We start from the raw sequence: 26,582 nt of genomic DNA on the forward strand, positions 1-26,582 counted from the left end.
CTGGGTATGAGTGGTGGCACGTGTGTCGGGCACAAGCGATGCCGGGCACGAGGGACACCAGGCACAAGCGATGCCAGGCACAAGCAATGTCAGGCATGAGGGACACCAGGCGCAGGCAGGGCCAGGCACAAGAGATGCCCGGTGACAGAGATGCCGCCACAAGGGACGCTGGGCACAAGCGGTGTCGGGCTGTGGTGGGTTGACCCTGGCTGGAGGCCAGGAGCCCCCCAGAGCTGCTCCATCACTCCCCCTCCTGTACTAGACAGGGCAGAAAAGTGTAACGAAAGGCTGCTGGGTCGAGAGAAGGACAGGGAGAGATCGCTCACCAATTACCATCATGGGCAAAACAGACTCAACTTAGAGGAAAAATTTCATCTAATTTATTACCAAGCAAAAGAGAGTAGAGCAATGAGGAATAAACCCAAATCTTAAAACACCTCCCCCCACCCCTCCCTTCTTCCCGGGCTCAACTTCACTCCCCAATTCTACCTACTCCCCCCCAGCACCACAGGGGGATGGGGAATGGGGGCTGTGGTCACTTCATCACCCCTTGTCTCTGCTGCTCCTTCCTCCTCAGGGCAGGACTCCTCACACTCTGCCCCTGTCACCAAATATGGGATAATAAACTCTCCAATACTCCGTTTTAGTATTAGAAAGCAGGCATTGCTTTATTACGACGCCGGATGCACGGGGGATAGCTCCACCTATCGTGCATACACTAAAATAAAAGTTCATCCTTTATATACCTTACGACATGAGTAGTCATACATTTTCCGAGAAATCTCCACCTCTCCGCCTATCTACTACATTTACATAACGCTGGCATTGCAAAACTACATTACGCATGCGTGGGGTTCTCAGGTGGTCGTTTGGGGAGTTAGCCCCCCACTCCTTTTTCCCTTTTATGGTCACAAGTCTTTGAGGAGAGTTTCTTCTCCTTGGATGTTTCCCAACTCTGTTGTCCGGCCAAGCTGTTCTTCCTGATCAACCCTGTCTGGGCAATCCTGCCAGGAGGTTTCTGTTCTCAAGGTCAAGAGATCTTCTCCGTACACGTTAATTATTCATAGGCCTTGTTACATTCAAAGCTAATCGTTGTTTGGTAAAAGAATTTCTCAACATTTCCCCCCTTTTGAGACTTCCAAAATAAGATCTCTTTGGGAGTCTCCCCTAGATTGCATAATTTTGAGAATATCATTTTTGATTCTCAGGTATACACAATTGGGTACAACAGGATGTGATTAAGGGTAAATATTGAATTGTGATACAACGTAACATACGTATAACAACTATAGCTGTGATTACTACAAACAATTCCTTCAGCCAGGTTAGGTTTGGTAGCCATGAGGTTAACCAATTCCACTACGATTCTGAAAACAATTATTTTTTTTTTTCTTCTTTCTCCCACTCTTCCACTGCCCTCTCAATCAAATTGATTCCTTTCTGTTGGGTCTTCCATCCATCATCTATGTATGTACAACATTCTTGTCCCATAAGAGCACAAATTCCTCCTTGACTAGCTAACAGATAATCTAGGGCCATATGATTTTGTAGACTCACCATTCTATTTTAGGACATTTCATAAGATGTACTGTTCAATACCTTAACGGTGTCGTTAGCTACTTCCTTCAACAAATTGCTAAGTTGATTTATCTTAGTTCCATAGGTCGCGGCTGCACACATGGGGCATAGCGTATAGAAAAATTTTTCCCCTTCTGTTACAACAAGTCTATTTTCCACTTTTATCTCTCTTTTCCAACATGGCCACCCTGATGGAAGTTGTTGTAGTACTTGAAATGGGGGCATTAACAAACCTAAATAACAGGATACGTACCATCCCCCAGGTATCCATCGCTACGCCTTTTTCCACAAATCCAATATGTACCATTAAATCCTCCTACTCAAGTTTTAGTTCCATTTTTCCACATTTCACAAGTAATAGGAGAGTGTCAAAAAGAAAGATTTCCTCCTGTTGTACTGTTTCAAATGCTAAGTGGCACAGTAACAGCTTGAGTGTCTGTAAGATAAAATTTACATTTACTGTTACCTGCATTAAAGCCACCAGAGTAACCACCACCAATTGCATCAACTTTGGCTGCTTTGTAACAAAGGAATCCATCTTTTGTACGCCCTAATTTGATGGCATGAGGTCTGTCTGTCTGTCTAATTCACCTTAGGCTCAAAGGTTTGCTTAGGTAACCCAGACAGGATGGCACTATGGTTTTTCTCTATTGTACAACTGATTGCTAACTCTGCTGCTAAAATAACAGTCTCTTGTTCTAGCTTTGTTTGGTTAGACCAATTTAGCAAAATACAATATTCTGGCCATTGTAAAGGGATCGGGCTAAAAGGGATCGCTGTTCCTCCCAACATTGTCTGCGAGCATATCCAACAATTTGTCACGTTAAGCTCTTCAGTCAATCGGATTTTCGTCTCCTCATAAAGGTTGTCGTGAGTTGTGCCCTGGTTAGTTCAACAGTTAGTTAACATCACGGCTATTCCAACCAAAACACTTACAGCTTACTGGCTAATTTTCAGGTTGATTTTTGAATTTTTTGTTCAGAAAGGATCTTTATCTGATGAGGTGACCTTCCACTGAGGTTCTTTTGGCTCTGATGCTGGTTTTACTCAAGTATAATGGATCCAGGACTCCTTCCCTGCAACCTTAACAGCAGTAAAAGTAGTTCACATCACTTGATAAGGTCCTTTCCATCTTTGCTGAAAGGGGTTCCTCCTTCCAGACCTTGATATAGACCCAGTCTCCAGGCTGCTAAGGATGAACGTGTGTATCCAAAGCCAGAGGTCAAGTAAGAACCATGGATCTATGTAACGAGGAAGGAATCTTTCCCATTCTCATCACACAGTCTTTTAAATCCTGATTTCCTTTGACCTGCCAATCTCCAGGATAGTTTATCACTTGATAAGGTTTTCCGTACAGTATCTCGTATGGACTAAGTTGCTCTTTAGAAGAGGGTCTAATTCTGATTCTCAGCAAAGCTAGTGGAAGGGCCTGGGGCCATTGGAGTCGAGTTTCTTGACAGATCCTGCTTATCTCTCTCTTCAAACTCTGATTCATTCTTTCTACCTTTCCACTAGATTGTGGCCTCCATGGAGTGTGCAGGTCCCACTGTATCCCTAATACATGAGCCAAATTTTGAAGGATTTCGGCCACAAAGCGGGGACCCCTATCAGAGGACATTCCTATTGGTACTCCAAATCTGGGAATTATTTCTTTCATTAATACCTTTACCACTTCTCTAGCCTTGTTGGTGCAACAGGGAAAAGCCTCCGGCCATCCAGAAAAGGTGTCCACTAGCACTAATAAATATCGGTAACCACTGTGACGGGGCAATTCAGAGAAAATCTATTTGCCAGTAATCTCCTGGACTATTCCCTTTTCCAATGACTCCCATAGGTGGCCGTCTAAAATTTTGCCTGATATTGCGGCCTATCCTTGGGAAGGTTAATGTGTTTGTTAGGGACAATCAAAAGATGCCCCCCCCCCCCCCGCCCCTTAGCTGCTTCCTTAGCTGCTTCCTTAGCTGCCTGATCCACCAACCTGTTTCCCACATTGATTTTGGTATTTCCGAATTGATGAGCCTTACAGTGCATCACTGCAACCTCTGCCGGTAACTGGACACTCTCCAAGAGCTTTGCAATAGTTTCTCCGTATTTAATGGGGACCCTTGAGCTGACGATAAACCTCTCTCTTTCCAGAGAGCTCCATGAGCGTGCACCACTCCAAAGGCATACTTGGGGTCTGTTCAAATATTTACTCACTTTCCTTGAGAGAGTGTTAATGCCCTTTCTAGTGCCACTAATTCCGCCTTCTGTGCTGAGGTGTTAGGTGGAAGAGCCTTTGCTTCAATCACCTTTTCCTGTAAAAGCACCACATAACCTGCCAACCGTCTTCCTTTTTCCATGTAACTGCTTCCATCTGTATAGAATTCCCAGCCAGGGTGTTCAAGTGGGGTATCCTTCAGGTCCTCTCGGCTAGAGTAGACCTGTTCGATTGTTTGCAAACAGTCACGTTCTATTTCCCCACTATCTTCCAAAAAGGTGGATAGAAATAATGCAAGATTAAGCATAGATGTTACCTTTAGGTTCCCATCATCCATCTCCAATAAGATGGCTTGATATTTCATCGTTCTGCTCGGTGATAACCAGTGATTTCCTTTTGCTCCAGTACTGCTGTCAGCATACGGGGCACGTACACGGTCATCCGTTACCCCATAGCGAACTTCCGGGCCACTTGAATCAGCAATACCGTCGCCGCTACAGCCCGGAGGCAGGACGGCCAGCCTTTACTCACGTCATCCAGCTGTTTGGAAAAGTATCCCACCAGTCTCTTCCAGGGTCCCAAACGCTGGTCGAGGACTCCCAGAGTCATGTGAAACCTTTCGTGAATCAACAATTCAAAAGGTTTAGTTAGATTTGGTAATCCTAGACCTGGGGCCATCATTAAGGTTCTTTTAAGTGACTCAAAGGCTCGACAACACTGCGGGGTCCAGACCAAGATGTCTCCTGATCTTTCAATGCCTTGTAAAGCGGTTGTACTATTAATCCATAGTCCATTATCCATAACCTGCACCACCCCACCATTCCCAGAAAAGCCCGCAGTTCCCTTTTCAAAGTTGGTTCCGGTGTTTGACATATAGCTTCTTTCCTCTCTGTCCCCAGGCTCCGCAATCCTTGGGAAATAGTGAACCCTAAATATACTACTTGTTGTTTTAGTAGTCCAGCCTTTTTTTCAGACACTCAATGTCCTGCTTGTCCCAAGAAACTTGAAAGGCTTATAGTGATTTCTGTACACTTATCAGGTGACACATCATCCACATATTGCAGTAGAGTCTTCATGATGTTGCTTCCATTTGTCTAACTCTTTGGCTAATTGATTCCCAACAGAGTGGGGCTATTTTTAAACCCCTGGGGAAGAATTGTCCAGGCCAATTGAATTTTTCGCCCTGTCGTGGGCCTTTCCCAGTCAAAGGCAAACAGTTCCTGGCTCCCTTTGTCCAAGGACATTCAAAGAAAGCATCCTTTAAATTCAGAACTGTAAACCATGTGTCTGTTTCTTTAATTGCTGTAAGTAGTGTATATGGGTTAGCCACCACTGGGTGGATATTTTTTACAGCTCTCAGGTCTTGTACCAAACTGTACTCATTTGAATGAGGTTTCTTTACCGGCAGGATCGGAGTGTTAAACACTGACTGGCACTCAACCAATAGCCCAAATGATTTAAAATTATTTATCAACATCTCTAATCCTACTCTAGCCTCTAACCACAAAGGGTATTGTTTCTGCCTTACCGGTTTAGCTCCCGGCTTTAACCGAATCTTTACTGGTTCCACAGCTCATGACCTTCCCGGAGTTCCACTGGCCCATACCAATGGGACTACTGCGTCCTTTATTTCCTGCAGAATTTCCGGTTCCGTTTGCACTGGGTCCTGTAACATATAAACTTGAGCATCTAAAGATTTAGATTCAGGTATTTTACACAGATCCTTCCTCTTTCCAAAGTTATTTGTACTTCGACTTTGGTGAGGAGGTCTCTTCCCAGCAAGGGAACAGGGCACTCTGGCAGATATAAAAATTGATGGGTTACTCGCTGTTTCCCAATATTAAAATCTAGTGGTTGAAAGAATGATCTCCTTTCTTTTTTCCCTGTAGCACCACCACCAACCACATTCTCTTGATTTTGTTTCCCTTTACAAGTATTAATTACTGAGTAAGCCGCTCAGTATCTACCAGAAAATCTATTTCCTCATTCCCCAACATTATTGTGACCAGGGGTTCTGTTGGGGCTTCTTTTGAGACTTCCCCCGGTCCCCATCATTGATCAGTATCTCCGTCCAGGGTAGGGCAAATTGCTCACTAATTTGGACCCAAGCGAGCAGATACTCCTCTTCCTCTTCCCCTTTCTCCTCTTCCTCTGGGAGCTCCTCTCCCAGGATTCGTCAATGCAACAACTTTTTTCCTTTCCCAATGCTCTTTAACCACTTCTCAGTTTTTATACACTTTCCTGGCCCTTTCTAACAACTTGCTCAAATTCCTCAAATCCTCTCCCTCTAGCTTTTGTAACTTTCTTTGAATATCCGGAGATGCCTGTTCCACAAAAAAAGAAATGCTGACTGCAAGGCATCTCCCTCCTTTTCAGGATCTTCCCTATAAGTACCCGCCAGCTTTTTCCACGAGCATAAATCAGTCACTGAGAAAGGTACTTTAACGGTCACTGGTCCCTCTGCCCCTACTGCCTGTCGCAGCAGAGCTTGCACAACTTGACCTCCCAATCCTCCCCTTGACCTCCCAATCCTCCCCTTGTTCTCCCTGCAATAGCACTGAATTCCTCACTTCCAGCAAAAGATTCCCCTTCATCAGAAACATTTGGAAACATCCTCCTCCCCCCCTTTGATTTCTTCTATCCTTTCCCTGGGGCACAACCAACATTTCCACCTCCTTGTCTGGTCCTCCCTATTTGACGCACCATTTACTGATACTACACACTCAACAACAACGCTTAGACAGTTTCTGATTATTTTTTTTTTTTCCCCCAAGACCACAACCAAAGGATCTCTCGGTATTCATTTACATTCCCTGCTCCATTCCAGATGATCTCGTAAAGCAAAGAATAAATCAACATAGGGAACTTCTTCCCATTTCCCCTCCCTTCTGCAAAATAACATTAATTGAAGCATAGCATTATATGTTAGACTGTCATCTCTAGGCCATTTTTCTCCACTTTCTAATTTATACATTGGCCACCAGTGTTGACAATATTCGACAAGCTGCCTCTGAGTGAGAGGATCTCCCCCCACCTTTCTCCAATGTTTCAATATACATCCTAGAGGAGATTTTTCAGAATCCCCCCTTCAGCAGAGGGTTCATTACCCTTATAAAGAGTACGAAAGGCAACACAAAAACACAAAAGCAATGACTTAACACAAAGTAACAAGACGAACACAAAATAACAAGATGAAAACACCAAAGCAACGACTTAACACAAAATAACAAGACCTTGGGGACTCTAACCCACCTCTTCCAAACCCAGGTGTCCTACAGACTTTCGTCCTTTAGGATCGAATCCTTCCTTTATAGCCCAATCCTGTGAGGCTTTCGCTGCGCCTTATGGGCAGGGAAACTTTAATGTCCCTTACTTTAATGTCCCTTAGAGAAAAGAATGCCTTTACCTTCCCGGGGGTCTTGCTAGGAGCTCTTCGGTCCGGGGATCGCAGGTTCTCCCCAAGAATCCCTCGGTGCCGGTTAGAGGTCCCATGATTCCGTGGATCCGTCGAGATTCAGAAGCAGTGTCCCACCTGGGTCACCAGAAACTGTCACCAAATATGGGATAATAAACTCTCCAGTACTCCGTTTTAGTATTAGAAAGCAGGCGTTGTTTATTACAGCACCGGATGCACGGGGGATAGCTCCGCCTGTTGTGCATACCCTAAACCAAAAGTTCGTCCTTTATATACCTTAAGACAAGAATAGTCATACATTTTACGAGAAATCTCCACCTCTCTGCCTACTACATTTACATAACGCTGGCGTTGCAAAACTACACTGCGCATGCGTGGGGGTCTCGCGTGGTCGTCGGTGGTCGTTTGGGGAGTTAGCCCCCCACTCCTTTTTCCCTTTTATGCTCTTGAGGACAATTTCTTGTCCTTGCAGGTTTCCCAACTCTGTTGCCCGGCCAAGCTGTTCTTCCTCATCAACCCTGTTTGGGCAATCCTGCCAGGAGGTTTCTGTTCTCAAGGTCAGGATACCTTCTCCGTGCACGTTAATTACTCATAGGCCTTGTTACATTCAAAGCTAATCATTGTTTGGTAAAAGAATTTCTCAACAGTCCCAGTTCAGGTCCCAGCCCAGTTTAGGCTCAGGTCCCAGCTCAGCTCCTGGCCCAGTTCAGGACTCAGCCCAGCTGACAGCTCTTCCAGTTTAGGGCTCTGCACCACTTCAAGTCACAACTCAGGCCAGGCCTCTAGGCCCAGCCCAGACTCTGTACCACTTAACATCCCAGCCACTTCAAGGCTCCAGCCCACTTTCACTCAGCACCTGGCCCAGATGAGGTTCCGTTCCAGTTTAACGCCCTTTCCCACTTTCAGGCCAGCTCCCACTTCACGCCCTGCACTGGGTTGGGGCCGGCTCCCAGTTCAGGGCCCCCTCAGCTTACCGCCTCTTCTGCACCAGCCAATCAGCGCATGCAAGGCGGGGGCACGGCAGCCAATGGCGGTGCGCGGGGGGTGGGACGAGCGTTGCCAAGGGGATGGCACTCCGGCCTCGCGCGCGCGCGCGCGAGCGCGGCGGGGGCGCCGTGGCAACGGGTGACCATGGCAACGGCAGCGGGCGCCCCCCGGGTCCTCCTGCCCGCCCGCAGGACCCTCCCGGCCTTTTTTGGGGACATCCCCCCCGCCCCCCCCCCAAGTGTCCCCAAGTGTCCCCCCCGGCAGGACACAGTGCCACTGCTGATCTCACCTCCATGAGCTTCGATGGGCCGAAACGGTGTAAAAAAGGGGCAAAACTCTAAAAAAAGAAATAAAAGAAAGTGTTGGGACGCTGGGATGTGAAGAACCAGTAAGTGACTGGGACAAAGTGGGATGGCACTGCCACCTGGATGGGGACGTGGGGTGCTGTGGGGGTCCCACTGTTACCGCAAAGCGGCAAAAGAATTCACTCTCTAAGACTTATTTGGAAGTTTTAGACAGCAGGCATTCTTTATTGCAGCGCTGGGTGCGCGGGGGATAACTCCCCCTAAGGTGCACACCCAAAAGACAAAACTAGCAAGTATTTCGACTATGTTAATACACATATTCACTATATTTCCGAGTAGTGCTTATCACAGTCATGGATTTTCCGGGAACTCGTTAGCGTATGCTAATGTCTCTCGCCCATGTTTGTTGGCACCTCCGGGTGGTCGTCGGGGGTCTTCAGACTCACCCCTGGTATCACGTATACCTTATCCCTCAAGGCTGGTTTTGGGATCACCTTGTAACTCTCTTCTCTTTGCGCATCTGTCCTTCCAAGGCCGAGCTGTTTAAAATGAGATTGTTCCAGAGCTTCTTATCTTCCAACTAATTATTTTCTAAGTGACAATGGTTTCCCTTTTGTTTGGTTACATGGATTGAGCCATGGCTCTAATTGCTTGGATTGATCTTAATATTTCAATAGTCAGAGGTATCAGTTTTCCCAGCTTTTTCACCCATAAACCCCCAGGGTGGCAGAGCCGGGGTGGGGAGAGCCGTGGGGCACCTGGGTGTCCCCCTCCCCCAGGGACAGACAGGTCGCGGGGGTCTCGGGGTGCCCAGGGGAAGGGGACAAGACCAGGGCCGGGGGGGCGGGTGTAGAACTGTGACTTGGGGGGCCCAGGGGTGACCCCAGGGTGGGGGGGGGGGGAACAGGCGAAGTGGGGGTGCGGGGGGGTCTCGGGCCCTGAGGAGGGGTCGGGGGGGGCTGAGGGCTGGGCTGCCCCGTGGGGGGTCCCGGCCCGAGGATCCCGGGGGGTGGCGGGGTCCCGGTTGGTCCCGGGGAGCTCCTGTCCCCGCCCCTCCCCCCGCGCTGCCTCCGCCGCTTTCGCTTTCGCTGCTCCCCAACCTGCAGAGACGGGATCTGCCCGGCGCCCGGTGACGTCTGAAGCGTCTCGGGCTGCTATTGGCGGACGGGCTCTGGCGGCGCCAATCGCGGGGCGAGGCGGGTCCTGGGGCGGGTCTTGGGTCGGCGCGAGGCTCGTGGGGCCGGTGCGGGCGCGGTGCCGGAGCGGAGCGGAGCGATGGGGCCGGGCGGGGCGCTGGGGCTGGGGCTGCTGCTGGGGGTCCTCGGCGGGGCGGCGAGCGGTGAGCGCGGGCGGGGACCCGGGAGCCCGTTCCTTGGCGCCGGGACCCCCCCGGACCCCCTTTCCTGGTCCCCGGTGCCCCATTCCCCGGGCACGGGGACCCCCCCTGACCTCCCCCTCCATCCCGGGTGACCAGGACCCCCCTGGAGCCCCTTTCCTGGGCACGTGGGAACCCTCCCGGGCACCGGGACCCCCCCCACTTGACCTTCCCTTCCGTCCCGAGGCACTGGGAGCTCCTTGGACCCTCTTTGCTGCGCACCGGGACCCCCCTGGACCCCCTTTCCTGGGCACCGGGAACCCCCCCTGGCACGGGGACCCCCCCGGTCCTCTTCCCTGGACACCGAGTACCCCCTGGGAACACCCCCCAGACCCCCGGGTCTGCCTTCCTGGGCCCCGCCCCCCCCAGACCATGCCCCTGATCTGCTTCTCCTTGACGCTGGGGACCCCCCTGCACCCCCCTTCCTGGGCACCTGGGGTCCCCCACCCCCCGGGCCCCCCTTTCATTGACACCAGGGACCCCCCGGGCTTCCCTTCCCAGGAACCAGGACCCCCCTCCTGGACACACCTCGCTCCCCCAACACCCCCCCACCAGTCACAGCCCCCCTGCAGCTGCCCCCCATCCCCCCCGGATCTGCTCCCCTGGGACCCCCACCCATCCTCGCTGCCCACCCCTGGACCCCCACCCCTTGGGCACCTTCACCCCTGTCCCCCCGAGCCCCCCAATCCCTCACCGTCCCCCGTGTTCCTGCAGAGCTCCACTCCCTGCGGTACTTCTACATCGGTGTGTCAGAGCCCAGCCCGGGGGTGCCCCAGTTCGTGTCCGTGGGGTACGTGGACGGGAACCTCATTGCACACTACGACAGCGAGACGGGGAGGATGGTGCCTGGGGCGGACTGGATGAGGGACAACGTGGATCAGCAGTACTGGGACGAGGAGACCCAGATTGCACAGAGCAATCAGCAGGTTTACCACGTGGACCTGGACACAGTGCGGGGCCGCTACAACCAGAGTGGGAGTGAGTGCGGGCTGGGACGGGGCTCTGTGGGGCTGGGAGGAGGCTCCGTGGGATGGGAGAGTTCCCGCCACCCCCCCCGACAAGACCCTGCCCTGCCCCACGCTCCTGCCCCGGCTTGTGCTGACCCTTCCCTGCCTGGTGCCATTGTCAGAGGGCTCCCAGCCACCCTATCCCCCAGTGTGAGGGGGTCCTGGCTGCCTGTCCCAGCCCCACAGTCCTTGGGATCCCTTGTCCCAGAGCCGGGGGGGCTTCTGGCCGCCCCACCCAGCGCATCCCCACCCCACAGTACCCAGCACCCCATCCCAGGACTCGCCACCACATCCCAGCCCGTTGCTGTCCCCATGGCAGTCGAGACCCCCAGAACCGGAGGGGCTCGCAGCCCCTCGCCATTCCTGTGGTAGTTTGTACCCCCCACCCCAGAGGCAGAGGGGCTCCCCCAACCCATCCCATCTCCTTGTCCCCCTTCAATGGCACTCAGGACCCTGTCCCAGCCCATCGCTGTCGCAGGGTGCCGTGGGGCTGGGTGCCAGCTCAGCCATGCCCTGGGTGCAGGGGGTCTGGATCACGGCTGTATGTGACGCCCCGAGTGCTGTGGGCCCCGGGCAGGACGGGGGGCAGCTCTGGTGCTGGTGCCCGATCCCCCCGGACCTCACACAGGACTGGAGTGGTGGGCGCTGCCGCGGGGTCCATGCCCCACTGAAGGCCCAGGGCTGCAGCAGCCCCTCAGCCCCGTCTCCCTGGTCGTGTTTCAGGGGCTCAGACGCGGCAGAGCATGTACGGCTGTGAGCTCCTGGAGGATGGTAGCACCAGGGGGTATTGGCAGGACGCCTACGATGGGAGGGACTTCATCGCCTTTGACACCGACACGATGACGTTCACTGCGGCGGACGCAGCAGCACAAATCACCAAGAGGAAGTGGGAGGCGGACGGGACTGTCGCTGAGAAATGGAAGCACTACCTGCAGAACACCTGCGTCGAGTGGCTGAGGAAATACGTGAGCTACGGGCAGGCCGTGCTGGAGAAGAAAGGTGAAGGCGAGACAGGGACCCCGGGGACCGGCCAGCGTGGGCGCGTGTGCCAGCCCTCACCGCCACCCCCTCCGCAGAGCGCCCCACGGTCCGAGTGTTGGGGCAGGAGACCCCCGGGATCCTGACCTTGCACTGCCGCGCTTACGGCTTCTACCCGCGGCCCATCACCGTCAGCTGGCTGAAGGACGGCGAGGTCAGGGACCACGAGACCGAGCGGGGCAGCATCGCGCCCAACAGCGACGGCACCTACTACACCTGGGCCTCCATCACGGCCCGCCCGGAGGAGAAGGACAAGTACCGGTGCCGCGTGGAGCACGCCAGCCTGCCCGAGCCCGGGCTCTTTGCGTGGGGTGAGCCCGGTGGCCTTGGGCACGTGGAGCGGTGGGCTGGGGTGGTTCCCCTTCCCCTCCTCACGGCCCTGCTCTCCCCCAGAGTCGGAGTCCAACCTGTTGGCCATCGTGTTGGGCGTGATTGTTGCCATCCTGGCTGTCATCGCCATCATCGCTGGAGTCGTCATTTTGAAGCAGAGATCAGGTAAAGCACCGGGGTGGTGAGGCAGAGGGGTGTGGGAGGAAGGCAGGGCCCAGGGGGCCAGGAGGGGCTGTGGGCACGAGCTGCTGCACTCTGGGGAGCCCCCGAGCCTGACGGCAAAGCGTGGTGGATGCTGATGCCTCTCTCTCTCTGCAGGGAAGAAGGGCTACGGCATGGCGTCAAGTGAGTACCGGGGGCAGGTCTGGCTCCAGCCGCTGCCCAGTGCCGGGGTGGTCTCGTGGCTCCGGTTTCTGGCCGCTGCCGGCATTTCCCCATCCCCTGTCCTCCCTGTGCCGCCCCTCTTTACAACCCCGTAGCGGGGACGTGTGGCAGAGGTGGTGTCTCCCCTCCGGTGCTCGCGGTGCCATCCTCCTCTCCCGGTGGCTGCAGCGTGGCCATGGCTCCCGGGCCGGCTCCTGGCACGTGCACCGAGCCCGCAGCGAGCAGGGGGCTGGCAGCTCACGGCTATTTCTCCCTCGCAGGCACGGACGGGGGATCTGGCAGCTCGGCCCAAGGTACGGCATGGGACCAGGGGGGGTGGACGGGGGCAACCCCAGCTCTCTGTGCTCCCCCGTGGGACCCGTGGCCAGAGCAGCACCGGGCTGCAGGAGGGGGTTGCTGAGACCCCCCGAGCAGAGGGTTGGGGACAGGGAGGTGGCCCTGGGTGACACTGTCTCTTCCTCTGGTCCCTGCAGTGATGAACGCCTAACCGTTCCACGAGGGACTGGGGGGCTGGATGCGGCCCCCTGCCCTCTCACCGGCTGGACACAGAGGTGCTGGAGGCGGCTGGGAGCTGCCCGCAGAGAGCTGGTCACGCTGCGCCTGCCCACCCCGATACACTGGGGGCTTTTCTGGCTGGGTGAACTGCCTTGTTTCCAATACTTTTAAAATCCTGGTGCCTGGGCTGCTCTGGCAGCCTTGGGTCGAGGGCTGAGCTGGTTTTATGTGGGATAGAGCCAGGACAGCTGACCCCAACTGACCAAAGGGATATTCCATACTGTATGGCGTCTGCTCAGCAATAACACCCGAGAGCAAGGAGGAGGAACATGGAACATTCGTTATTTATGACGTTTGTCTTCTGGAGCAACCCCTATGTGTACTGAAGCCCTGCTTCCCAAGAAGTGGCTGGACATCGCCTGCTGATGGGAAACGGAGAACAGATGTTTTGGTTTTCCTCTGCTGCTGCATGCAGCTTTTGATTTTGCTGTATTAAACAGCCTTTATCTTGACCCACAAGTTCTTTTTCCATCTTACTTTTCTCCCCTTCCTGTCCTGCTGAGGAGGGGAATGATGGAGCAGCTTGGTGGGCGCCTGGTGTCCAGCCAAGGTCAACCCCCCCCAAGGATTTGTGACCCAAACAGTGATGGATCTCAGCAGTGGTGGCACAGCATCAAGGCCTTGATGTTGAGAGGGGACACAACCAGGCAGATGACCCAACGTAAGGAGAGATATTCCAGGCCGTAGCATGTCATGCTTGATGATAAAAAGGGGAAAGAGGGTGTTTATGGGGATTGGCCAGCTTTTCCTTTGGAAGGGGCTGGTTGTCCATCTCCCTGTGGGAGGCAGTGAGCTCTGACACCATGTAGACAAGCACGGAGAAGCTATCTTGCTCTGAGGTCACGCAGACGGGCACTGAGAAGAAGGTCTCTTGCTCTGATGCCACGTAGACGGGTACTGAGAAGGTCTCCTGCCCTGAGGCCAAGCAGACAGGTGCAGAGACGAACATCTCCTGGTTTGAGGTCACACAAACAATCACTGCGACTAAACCATGGACTCAACTCTGAACTATAATCGTTACTCTTGTGGTCAGGGAGACATGGTGGATGTCCACACAGTGGACTCTTGCCCCGAGAAGGGGCAGAGCCAGAACCCCTCCTGTCCCAGCACACAGCGACAATCGATAAAATGTCTCAGGGGTGTCGGGCAGGTCCTGCCATGCTCTTCCCCTTCTCACACTTCTCCCATCCGCTGACAGGACAAGTTGGGAATGAGCCGAGTTTGGCTGATTTGGGATTTCAGACTGTAAACATCCAGCCCCTACTCCCAGGTCAAAGGTGCCAGCCCCAAAAGGGCTGCCTGGCCTGAGACCTCCCTCTGTCTTGGTTTAGCCCCAGCTGGCAGCTGAGCACCACGCGGCCGCTCACTCATCCCCTACTCCCCCAGTGGGATGGGGAGGAGAATGGGAAGACAAAGGCAAAGCCTTGCGGGTTGGGATAAGGACAGTTTACTGGGACAGCAAGGGGAGAGGGAAATAACAACAACAGTACTTAACAGAATGTACAGAACTGGTGACACAGTGCAGCTTCTCACCCAATGGCCATAGAACTTAGACCGCACCCTCAGACCCATCCCGCAGTCGGACTGTCCCGGAGCCATGCGCCCTGGAGACGTGCCACCCCCCTTTTATACGGAGCATGATGTGACATGGTAGGGAATACTCCCTGTGGCTAGTTTGGGTCACCTGTCCTGGCTGTGTCCCATCCCAGTTTGTGGTGAAAATTACCTCTATCCTAGCCAAACCCAGGACATTACCCACCCCTTATTCCATACCTTCTACGGCATGCCCAGACCCTACACGTCCCAATTAATCAGCACCCTTTCCCCTGTGTTTGAGATACATATAGACACACACAGATCTCATTCCCTTAGTCTATAGGTGTCCACTGAGTTCATTTTGTCTGTGACTTTGGGCTCCATCTGTCACAACGGTCTCTCAGGGCAGGAGCGATGACATGTGCTGTGGGAACGTTGCATGCTGCATCTGGAACTTGCGGCTATGTATCTGGCGTGGTCCACGCTCGTGGTCTGTGGGTGTAAGATGTTGATTTTTCAAGGCCGTTGGTGAGCGCCGATTGCTAAGGCTAGTTCTAGTTCCATCATCGCAGCATTCATCCTTCATTAATTTGGGTGATTCTTACTGTAATACCCTTGATAGAGCGTATAGTAATTGTGGCAATGATAACGTACAATGCCAGGTTTGTTTAGCAATTAATGACAGACAATTGAATTTATTGGCTATTTTCACCCCAAATCAGATCCCCCTGAGGTACACATTGGACTTCCCCATCCTTCCGCATCACCCACCAGGTGCACCCAGGTCCTTGAGCAAAAGCAATGCCACAGATGGGTTTGCTTTTGCCTGAAGCAGGGCTAACCCAGACTGTCTTCTCCAACATATTCTCCATACATACTATGGGGACTTTACCTCCTTCTACAGGGCGTGGAAGTTTTGATTGGGCAGGGCCAGCTCGATTGGTAGACCCCCTAGTGTTAACTAACCAGGTGGCCTTTGCTAAACGTGCGTCCCAATGTTTGAAGGTCCCACCACCCATTGCTCTCAGGGTAGTCTTTAGCAGTCCATTGTATTGTTTGATTTTCCCAGAGGCTGCTGCACGGTAGGGGATGTGATACACCCACTCAATGCCACGCGCTTTGGCCCAGGCGTCTATGAAGTTGTTCCGGAAATGAGTCCCGTTGTCTGACTCAATTCTCTCTGGGGTGCCCTGTCCCCACAGGACTTGCTTTTCAAGGCCCAGGACAGTGTTCCGGGCAGTGGCATGGGACATGGGATATGTTTCCAGCCATCCGGTGGTTGCTTCCACCATTGTAAGTACATGGCGCTTGCCTTGGTGGGCTTGTGGGAATGTGATGTCATCAATCTGCCAGGCCTCCCCATATTTCAGCCATCGTCCTCCATAGCAGACAGGCTTTAGCCACTTGGCTTGCCTGATTGCAGCGCATGTTTCTCATTCATGGATAACACGTGAGATAGCGTCCACGGTCAAGTCCACCCCTCGCTCATGAGCCCATCTATATGTTGCATCTCTTCCTTGATGGCCTGAGGTGTCCTGAGCCCAAGAAGCTGTAAACAATTCACCCTTATGTTGCCAGTCCAGATTTACCTGAGCCACTTCAATCTTACCAGCCTGATCCACCTGCTGGTTGTTCTGATGTTCCTCAGTGGCCCGACTCTTGGGTATGTGGGCATCTACCTGACAGACTTTCACAACCAGCTTCTCCAGCCGGGCAGCAATATCTTGCCATAATTCGGCAGCCCAGATGGGTTTGCCTCTGCGCTGCCAGTTGCTCTGCTTCCATTGCTGTAACCACCCCCACAGGGCATTGGCCACCACCCACGAGTCAGTGGAGAGGTAGAGCATCGGCCACTTTTCTCTTTCAGCAATGTTTAGAGCCAGCTGGATGGCTTTCACCTCTGCAGACTGGCACCTTCTCCTTCTGCAGCTTCTTGACTCACCGTGTAGGAGTCCATACAGCAGCCTTCCTTCTCTGATGCTTTCCCACGATGCGACAGGACCCGTCAGTGAACAGGGCGTAGGGCTTCTCATTTTCTGGCAGGTTATTGTATGGTGGGGCTTCTTCAGCGCGTGTCACCTCCTCCTCTGGCGACATTCTGAAATCTTTGCCTTCTGGCCAGTCCGTGATCACTTCCATAATTCCTGGATGATTAGGGTTTCCTATTCGATCCCACCGTGGGATCAGTGCAACCCGCTTACTCCACGTAGCACCCATTGCATGGTGTGTAGAGGGGGCCCTCTCTTTGAACATCCAGCCCAGCACCGGCAGTCGGGGTGCCAGGAGGAGTTGTGCTTCAGGACCAACCACTTCTGAAGCAGCTGGAACCCCTTCATATGCTGCCAATTTCTCTTTTTCAGTCGGAGCGTAGCAGGCCTCATATCCTCGGTACCGCCGACTCCAAAACCCCAGGGGTCGACCTTGAGTCTCCCCTGGTGCTTTCTGCCAGAGACTCCAGGCAGGGCCGTTCTCCCTGGCTGCGGTGTAGAGCACATTCTTTACATCTGGTCCTGCTCGGACTGGCCCAAGGGCCACCGCATGAACTATTTCCTATTAGATTTGCTCAAAAGCTTGTCGTTGCTCAGGGCCCCATTTGAAATTGTTCTTCTTCCAGGTTACGTGGTAGAGAGGGCTTACAATCAGACTGTCATTTGGAACACGCGTTCTCCAGAAACCCACAACACCTAAGAAAGCCTGCTTTGGCTTTTTTTGTTGGTCGGTGGAGACATGGCTGCTGTTTTGTTACTCACATCCATTGGGATCCGATGACGCCCATCTTGCCATTTTATTCCTACACACTGGATCTCCTGTGCAGGTCCCATGACCTTACTTTGGTTTATGGTGAAACCAGCTTTCAGCAGGATTTGGATTATTTTCTTCCCTTTCTCAGAAGCTTCCTCTGCTGAGTTGCCCCATGCGATGATGTCATCAATGTAGTGCAGGTGCTCTGGAGCGTCACCCTGTTCCGAAGCAGCCTGGATCAGGCCATGGCAAATGGTGGGGCTGTGTTTCCGCCCCTGGGGCAGTTGGGTCCAGGTGGACTGGACACCCCTCCAAGGGAAAGCCAACTGTGGCCTGCACTCTGCCGCCAAAGGGACTCAGAAAAACGCATTAGCAATATCAATTGTGGCGTACCGCTGGGCTGCCTTTGACTCCAGTTCCTATTGAAGTTCCACCTTGTCTGGCACAGCACCACTCATCAGCGGCGTGAATTCATTCAGGCTATGATAGTCTACTGTCAGCCTCCACTCTCCATTGGACTTCTGCACTGGCCATATGGGACTGTTAAAGGGTGAGCAGGTTCTGCTGACCACTCCCTGACCCTCCAGTTGACGAATCAGCTTATGGATGGGAACCAGGGAGTCTCGGTTGGTGCGGTGTTGCCGCTGGTGCACTGTTGTGGTAGCGATTGGCACCTGTTGTTCTTCAACCCTGAGCAACCCCACAAGAGAAGGGTCCTCAGAGACCGGGCAGACTAGACAATGGTTCAATTTCCTCCGCTCCCAAGGCAGCTATTCCAAAAACCCACCGGTAGCCTTTTGGGTCCTTGAAATACCCTCTCCGGAGGTAGTCTATGCTCAGGATGCACGGAGCCTCTGGGCCAGTCACAATGGGGGCTTTTGCCACTCATTCCCAGTTAGACTCACTTCAGCCTCCAGCAGAGTCAACTGTTGGGATCCCCCTGTCATTCCAGAAATAGGGATGGGTTCCACCCCTTCATAGCTGCGTGTCATCAAAGTACACTCACCCACGGGAGACCTTACAGCACCCTGAGACCTCTCTGCCTCCGCCCCTTGCTCCTCCACGGTGCCGACTGCCTGACCCTCGCCCACCCAGGAGCAGGTGGCGGGTACCTCCACACTCCTCTCCCACCAGGTTTCCTGGACGCACGGCAGCTCATGCACGCGGCCGACGGAGGCACCGAGCTCCCGGCGCTGTGTGCTGGTGGTGCGTGAAGTCAGGCATTGCTGGGAGGGATCCTTCCTTGCCACAGGGACGGGCTGCTCCTTGCTGGAGGCAGCTGCCTGTGGGGGCAGCCCCTTCCCTTCCCTTCCCTGCCCTGCCCTTCCCTCCTAGGCCAGCTGGCAAGGGCAGGCAAGGGCAGGCAGCCCCCTCCCCAGCTAGAGCCCTTGGCCCAGCAGGGCCAGCCCCAGCCTCAGGGGCTGCACAAAGAGCTGCCCTGGCCCTTGCCCACCTCCAGCCTTTGGAAAACCTGGGCTGCCCAGCCCCAGCCTCATGGCACCCACCTGGGCTGCCCAGCCCCAGCACACAGCTGGGAAGCTTTGTTCCTTCAGGCACATCACAAATTCGAGCAGGGACTTGGCTACAACACTCAGTGCCCAAAGTTTCCACCATGAAACCTCCCTCAGTGGCACTTTCACAGCCCCACTGACACAGGTGCTGCGGGCTCGCCCAGCCGCCTAAACAGTCCTAACAACGCCTTTCGTCTGTCTGGCTGTCTACCAGAGTCCAGCTTCAAAAGAGGGCAGGGGGAGCAGAGGGATGGCCCACAAACCCTGCAGGTCAGTGCAGTGGGGGATCTCGTCCCCAGCCCCAGCCATCCTCTGCCCATTACCTACAGGGATGTGGCATCACCGGGAGAGGGTCCGAGCATCGGTACCGGCTGCGAGCACCCAGGCTGCCTGGGCTCTGCTTTGTTCTTCATTCCCGCAGCCCCAGTCCCTGCTTCTTGTGTGTCCCCCACCCCTTCTCATGCCCTGCCGGGTTCGGCTACCCTTCCACCCCACTCCCGGCACCCTCCCATCCCACCCCACCCCAGCCAACAGTCCCTGGCTCTGCTACAGTACCAAAACCACGGAGCAGCAGCAGCCACAGCAATCAATATTGCTAAATATCACCCTAAAAGAGCCCCAGGTTGGGAAAGTCTTTCTCCACTCAGAAGGTTCCTCTGCTGCTGCACCTAAAGCCACTCGGTTACCAAGATGCTTTCGCACACTCAGCCCCATCCCCAAAAGAAGCAACGAGCCACAGCCGCCTGTCCCGAGTGCCCAGCGAGGAAGGGGATTAGGGAAAGACAAATCACTCTTGCTCCCAACAGGATTGTGTGGTGTAGAAGGATGCTGAGAGAGCAGGGGCATCCTGGGGACAGGGGGTGCTGGCAAAGTTTGGGGGTGCCCAGAAGGAAGAGAAGGGGGTGCCTGAGTTGTGAGTGCCCCCTGCCTCCGCCCCCCACTCCCCGTGCTCATCCTGCAGGGAGCTGCCCCCAGGCTCCTGCTCCAACCACTGCTCCAACTGCGCTGGCTGCAAATGCCCTTCGCGGGCAGGCAGGAATCAGGACCAAAAGCCCCCAGGAACCAGCACGGCCACACTCCATGGTCACCCACAAAGCTTTCTTGAAGGCCATGGTGCTGTGCCTGGGCAGGGTGGGCTTGGGCAGAGCAGAGAGGGACATGTGCTCCTGCAGGATGGAGGAGAGCGGGCAGTGTCTGCAGAAGGGCAGGGGCTCTGCTCCAGACTTCTTCATGGCCACAGGCGCTTTGGGGTGTCCTGCTCCCACGTGGACTCATCCACAGGTGCATCTCCACAGATAAGCACCGAGGCCAAGGAACGCAACTGAAAGCACAAGGAGCACCCCCACACCAACCATCCAGGGACGGGCATTGTGGAAAAAGGGAGCTGAGAAACAAAACCATCAGCAGGAAAAGGGATGGTTTTACAGTCCCGTGTTTGAGCAGAAGAAGAGGAAAAAGACCAACGCCCGAAGCTGTAGTTCACAAGCCCCTTGTCCTGGGAGCCCTGGCCTCAAGGGGAAATAGTCCTCCTTTGTCTGCCCTGCACATACCAACGCTCACCTGAAGCGCACGAGGCTCCGGTTCTCTCATGCGCTAAAACCGCTGTGAAGGTGCACACCCCTCCCGTGCCCCCACACCCCACACCTTGCACCGGGAACCCCAGATCAAAGCTGCTCAAAGCACCTGAGATGTGCAGGGATGTCTCCTGCTGCTGGTTGAGGCAGCTGTTCCTGACCACGCAGGACCATTTCCCTTGTCTGTTCCCATTGGACACAACAATGACGCCTTCAATGTCAAACAGGCCCCTCGCATCCGAGAAATGTCTCTGGGAGGCCGAGGGGAGACACTGCCCATCGGGATCTTTCCACAGCACCTCCGGTTGTGGGTACCAGCCGGCCGATCGACACACCACCCGCATGCCTCCGTCCTCGTAAGCCTCCAGGGAGAGCTGAGGGACAGAGCCTGTGGCTGGGGAAGAGCCCGTGGTTGGGGTCAGTGTGGGATGGACTCAACTCAAAGGTGATGACCGAATCCGATAGCAGACACATCACAGGTCCCACGAGGCCTGGGGGACCGGCCACCAAAACCACACCAACCTGTGCAGGAACTGCAGAGCATTGATGCCAAACGACCCCAGATCTCCCACAAAACAGTCTGGCAGAGCAAGACCCAGCTGCCGAGCTTCAGCGCTTCAAAGCAGCATCAGCACTGACCCATCTTTGTTCAAGAAGCCCCAACGCTTCCAGACAATGTGCCAGGTTGCCTACGGCACAAAGGGCAAAGCCAAAGCAAAGATCCAGCTGCTCAGAGCCAGGAAGAGGTCTCTTCCCAACTCCACACCTAACAGCGTCATGTCCCAGCCTTGGCTTGGCTGGCAGCCCCAGCTCTGAGCCCAAGGAGCTGCTCAGCACATTGTCCCCACGGCCTTCACACCATCGACAGGGCACCCTTCACAGACACGGGGCACACCCAGCAAAGCCATCACATCCATGCCGCTCTGCCCCAAAACCACCTCCAGCACCACCTGCGTGCTCCCTCCTGGGCAGGCACTGCAGGCATCAGCCCCCTCGCAGCCCACCTCTTTCAACGGCTCCTGTCCTTCGGCACCTCATCCACACACCTGAGGATGGGACAGAGCTCTGGGAGGGACACACAAACCCAGGGACACCCGCACCAGCCCCTGCAAACACTGCACCCACCACAAACCTGCCACTTCCAGCTTCACTGTAGCTTCTCCATAAGAGGCACCATCTGTCACCGTGCAGATGTACTGACCATCATCAGAGGGTCTCAACGCAGAGATTCGCAAGTCCAGGCGTCCACGGGAGAGACCATCTCTGACCAACTCTGTCCTCCCAACATATTCCTCCATCTGCTCCCCATACAGGTCCTCTCCGTTTCGGTAGTGGTGCACCATTTTGGAGAATGAATGCCATATCCACCTGATGTCCAAGCTTCGAGCGTCCATGCTGGGGGACAAGTGACATGGCAGCACGACATCCTGCCCCATGGTGACCTGGAGAGGGCGGTCTGGTCCTACCACGCTGAAGTAACCTTGGTGATGGAGAAGGAGACAGAGACACAGAGATTGTGCCTACGTTAATTTAGGGGCATTGCATGGCAAGGGGTGAGCTTGGCGTGACCTTGGTGCACGCTCCATCCCATGGGCGTTGCTTTGCCCTCCCCATGGTCCAAAGACACTGGAGAAAGTGGCGAGGGAGTGGGAGGACTGGAAGGCGAAGGAGGTTTCCTGGGAGCGGGAACCTGCTCCAGAAAACGACCTCCACCCCAGCCAGCCCTGCTGCAAGCCAGAAACGTTTGAGGGGAGCGCTGCAGGACGGGACCGAGGGTGCCCCCAGGGCAAGGGACGTATTGCAGAAAGAGCCCAAGGGAAAGCAAAACCCATGCGGGGCCCAGCTCTGGGCTCGACTCCCCCCACCCCATGGCAGCTCCCGTGACCCACAGCTGCCACCCAGAGTGGGCAAAACCCCCCGCCAGCCCTGCAGGATCCCTACCTGATCCCAGCTGCAGGACGTGGAGAGTCACCAAATAACTCAGGAGGCCCCCGGGGCTCGCGGGGATCCACATCTGCGTCTGGAGCTGGAGAAGAGGGTGGGGAAGGGTGGCAGAGGGAGGGCAATGGGGGGTTACAGCTGCTGGAGAGGGGATGGGGAAGAAGGGCTGCACGTGCCCCCAGAGAGGCTCCGGAAATCCCACCAAACCACCTGCACCAGCACCCTAATGGCAGAACAAACCGTTGCTCCAGGGCCGGATGGACCAGACACGGCTCCTCAGTGCAGCCCCCTGCTCTGCCCCACTCCCACTCACCAGCATTTATTGCAAATCCCTGACAAGACTCTAAAGGAAAGGAAATATTCTAAATCCCCTGTGGAAAGAAAAGTCGCTCACCGGACGGGCAGAAGCTGCAGGAGGCACCAGGGTGCCCAATAAATCCAACCGTTGCCCAGTTTCCAGTGCAGAATTCCTGTCTGTGGGAGTGACTTCAGGCTCCTTTCCCCATGCAAGGAGCAAACAGTTTTGCAACAGCAATAAAAAAAAGGTGTTATTTTCACTCTCTAAAATTATCTGCATCCTGATGAGGAGGAGCGAGTGAGTGGCTGTGTGGTGCTCAGCTACTGGTTGGGGTAAAACCGCGACACCTCTAAAAAGCAGGGGGGGGTGATCTCTCTATTGAAGGAGACTGGTGGGAAAGTGGAGATCTCAACCCCGCTGTCAGCATCGATGAAAGTCACCAGCCCATGCGTGCAGTCCAGACAGACCCAGAATCTCCTGGGGACCCAGCCCAGGGACAGGGGAGGTGAGGTGAGAGACCCAAAGTGCCCTTCCCAGTGCTGCACCCCCCAGATCCCTCCTGCAGGGCTCAGGGCCGTATCCCCCTTCCTGTGCACAGAGTCCCTGGCCACCCCCACAGCCCACCAGGAATCCCCTCCCACCTCCCCCTTCACCTCCACCCCCCAGCAGTGCCTCCCCTCCCTGAACCCCTCCTGGCCCAGCACCCCGAAAGGGGCCAAACATTGCCTTACCATCCCTCTCGACCAAAATCAGAGTTCATGCTCCAAACTGTAAACGTTGAGCCCCTGCTCCCAGGCCAAAGGTGCCAGCCCCCAAATGGGTGCCTGGCCTCAAACCTCCCTCACCGGCCCTCGCACGGCCCCACTCACACTGGGGCTGCGGGCTCATCTAGACCCCAAAAGGGACCGAGAATCACCTTAACGTCCCTCTTGCCCTTGTCCCGATCCAACGTTGGGGAGCTTTCAATACGATCCCAAGACCGAGATTAAGACACAAACGGGGTCAAATGCCGTATATAGGACACGGTTTGTATTATGAAAAAATTAAAAAAAAAAAAAAAGGTAAAGTTAACTGACAAGAGCAATAGGACAGAGCAGAAAAGAAAGACAGAAAACCAAGCAAGACTCTGGGATAAAATCACAAGAATAGTCACTGCCATGGATCCACAGCGTCTCGGGGGTCCAAATCTCTCGTTCTGCAATGGTGGACAAAGGCGCAGATCCACAGTGTCTTGTGGGGAAATTCACAGACACCCCCATCTTGGCAGTTCCCTTTTATACTGATGGTGGTTTTCACAACGGCACGTGCGACATGGCTCTGTGTTTTCACGATGGCATGTGTGACACGGCTCCACGTTCATGAACATGCTCACACACTTCTTGCAGTTCCAGCCCTGTTTTTCACACAACTGTCATCTGACTGAGCTGCCCATGACCCCGAAGGGCGTTTTTTGCAGGTTGAAAGTCTCTACGACCCAGCAATCGTCCTTATCCCACTCAGTAGCTGGAGGGGATTTCTGCTTGAACAAGCGATCTTTGAGACAAATGTTCTTACAGTCCGGTCTCTCACAGGGCTGAGCACAGAGCGCCCGGGACAGGACCCCATGCCATGACACAGCTCACAGACACTCACCTGTCAGTCCTGCAACTGTTGTCTCTGGAATGCAAAACCAAAAGCAATAAGTGATCAGAGGGGACAGGTTGTCATCCAATGGCTGCTCCCACAGGAGCAAACAGAGTTTGGGCAGATCCCCAACTCTTTGCCTGGGGAATTGGAAAAGACCACCTTGCTCCTGGGAAGGGCTCCCTGCCAGCCTATCCCCCCGTCAGCCCACCCAGGCACTCTGGACTTAAGCCTGACTCAAAGATAAAAGGCTCAGCCTGCTTGAAGCTAACTGAATACTGGGAAAACATCCGGAAATTGCTGCTCCAGACGAAGGATCAGCAAGGCACAGCTTCGAGCAAGGTTTTCACGACTGGGCAGAATAAGGAGATTGACGCAGGTGTCTGCACCGCACCACCAAAGAGCGAAGGGACATGAAGGTCAAAGAGTGGAGGACATCCCTTTGCGTCAGCACCAGCGTGGGAGATGGCAGAACTGCAGCTTGGTCTCTGCTCTGCACATTGATCTCTGTTTCTTTCCATGGGGCAGGACATGTCCCATGCCCAGTGAAGCCCACACCCCCAGAGCTCTCGTGCCCCATTTTGGACTCCATCAACCCAGATGAATGGCCAGAGAATGGTGAAGAGCCATCCAAACCCAAGTCCCTCCCAGGGGGGCTCCTTTGCCCGGAGGTTTTGCTGGGGGAAGGGGCCAGAAGGACTCACCCAGCTCTCTGGACTGCAGCACTGAAAAGCAAAGGCAGAGGAAGAGGAGGTCAGGACAGCAGCTGGCTTCATCCTTGGGAACATCTCAAGAGGGTCTCTTGCCCCTTCCCACCAGCCAGAGATGGTCTGGCCTTGCTCCCTGTCCTCCTGCCCACACCCCATCATGTCCTTGTGCCCTTCCTTCCGTTGCCCAAAGAGCTTTTTGGTGAAGGCAAAACATTCTTCTGGCACCACTTACCTTTCCTTCTCCACAGATAAGCACTGAGGCCAAGGAACACCACTAAAAGCAGAAGGACCACACCCACACCAACCATCGAGGGACGGGCATTGTAGAAAAAGGGAGCTGAGAAACAAGAACATCAGCAGGAAAAGGGATGGTTTTAGAGTCTCGTGTTTGAGCAGAAGAAGAACAAAAAGACAAACGTCCCAAAGCTCTGGCTCACAACCCCCTTGTCCTGGGAGCCCTGGCCTCAAGGGGACATAGTCCTCTCTCTCCCCTGCAAATACCAATGCTCACCTGAAGCGCACGAGGCTCCGGTTCTCTCGTGCACTAGAACTGATGTGAAGGTGCACACCCCTCCCGTGCCCCCACACCCCACACCTTGCACCAGGAACCCCAGATCAAAGCTGCTCAAAGCACCTGAGATGTGCAGGGATGTCTCCTGCTCCTGGTTGAGGCGGCTGTTTCTGACCACACAGGACCAGTTCCCAAGTCTCTTCCCATCGGTCACAACGATGACATCTTCGATGCCAAATAGGCCCCTCGCATCTGAGGAATGTCTCTGGGAGACCGAGGGGAGACACTGCCCATTGGGATCTTTCCACAGCACCTCCGGTTGTGGGTACCAGCCGGCCGATCGACACACCACCCGCATGCCTCCGTCCTCGTAAGCCTCCAGGGAGAGCTGAGGGACAGAGCCTGTGGCTGGGGAAGAGCCCGTGGTTGGGGTCAGTGTGGGATGGACTCAACTCAAAGGTGATGACCGAATCCGATAGCAGACACATCACAGGTCCCATGAGGCCTGGGGGACCGGCCACCAAAACCACACCAACCTGTGCAGGAACTGCAGAGCATTGATGCCAAACAGCCCCAGATCTCCCACAAAACAGCCCAGCAGAGCAAGACCCAGCTGCCGAGCTTCAGTGCCTCAAGGCAGAGTCAGCACTGACCCGTCTTTGTTCAAGAAGCCCCAACGAACACCCAGCAAAACCACCGCATCCATGTGGCTCTGCCCCTAAACCACCTCCAGCACCACCTGCGTGCTCCCTCCTGGGCAGGCACTGCAGGCAACAGCCCCCTCGCAGCCCACCTCTTTCAACGGCTCCTGTCCTTCGGCACCTCATCCACACACCTGAGGATGGGACAGAGCTCTGGGAGGGACACACAAACCCAGGGACACCCGCACCAGCCCCTGCAAACACCGCACCCACCACAAACCTGCCACTTCCAGCTTCACTGTAGCTTCTCCATAAGAGGCA

The 26,582-nt window shown here is 54.7% G+C and overlaps 1 protein-coding gene and 1 long non-coding RNA gene across 3 annotated transcripts in view; one reads left to right on the plus strand and one right to left on the minus strand.

Moving 5' to 3' along the window:
• Nucleotides 1-471: 471 nt before the first annotated feature.
• On the minus strand, nt 472-8,201 carry LOC129198385 (uncharacterized). Its single transcript, XR_008574464.1, has 3 exons — nt 7,185-8,201; nt 5,307-5,444; nt 472-4,394 (listed from the first exon to the last, which is right to left on the minus strand). It is a non-coding gene; the product is annotated as an uncharacterized LOC129198385 (long non-coding RNA).
• A 1,479-nt stretch (nt 8,202-9,680) lies between these two features.
• The window catches only part of LOC129198339 (class I histocompatibility antigen, F10 alpha chain-like), a 111,792-nt gene continuing 94,890 nt past the window's right edge, over nt 9,681-26,582 (plus strand). Inside the window, exons 1-8 of one of the 2 annotated variants that reach the window (XM_054807562.1) lie at nt 9,681-9,824; nt 10,575-10,838; nt 11,591-11,866; nt 11,944-12,216; nt 12,299-12,400; nt 12,554-12,580; nt 12,880-12,912; nt 13,093-13,590. In XM_054807562.1, coding sequence (XP_054663537.1) covers nt 9,761-9,824; nt 10,575-10,838; nt 11,591-11,866; nt 11,944-12,216; nt 12,299-12,400; nt 12,554-12,580; nt 12,880-12,912; nt 13,093-13,106 — 1,053 coding nt within the window. In that variant the 5' untranslated portion in view covers nt 9,681-9,760 and the 3' untranslated portion in view covers nt 13,107-13,590. Of the gene's footprint in view, nt 9,825-10,574; nt 10,839-11,590; nt 11,867-11,943; nt 12,217-12,298; nt 12,401-12,553; nt 12,581-12,879; nt 12,913-13,092; nt 13,591-26,582 lie in introns of those variants that run through there. The other variant, XM_054807561.1, reaches the window with a different exon arrangement.

Source organism: Grus americana, chromosome 32 (assembly GCF_028858705.1).
Source record: "Grus americana isolate bGruAme1 chromosome 32, bGruAme1.mat, whole genome shotgun sequence".
NCBI lineage: Eukaryota > Metazoa > Chordata > Aves > Gruiformes > Gruidae > Grus > Grus americana.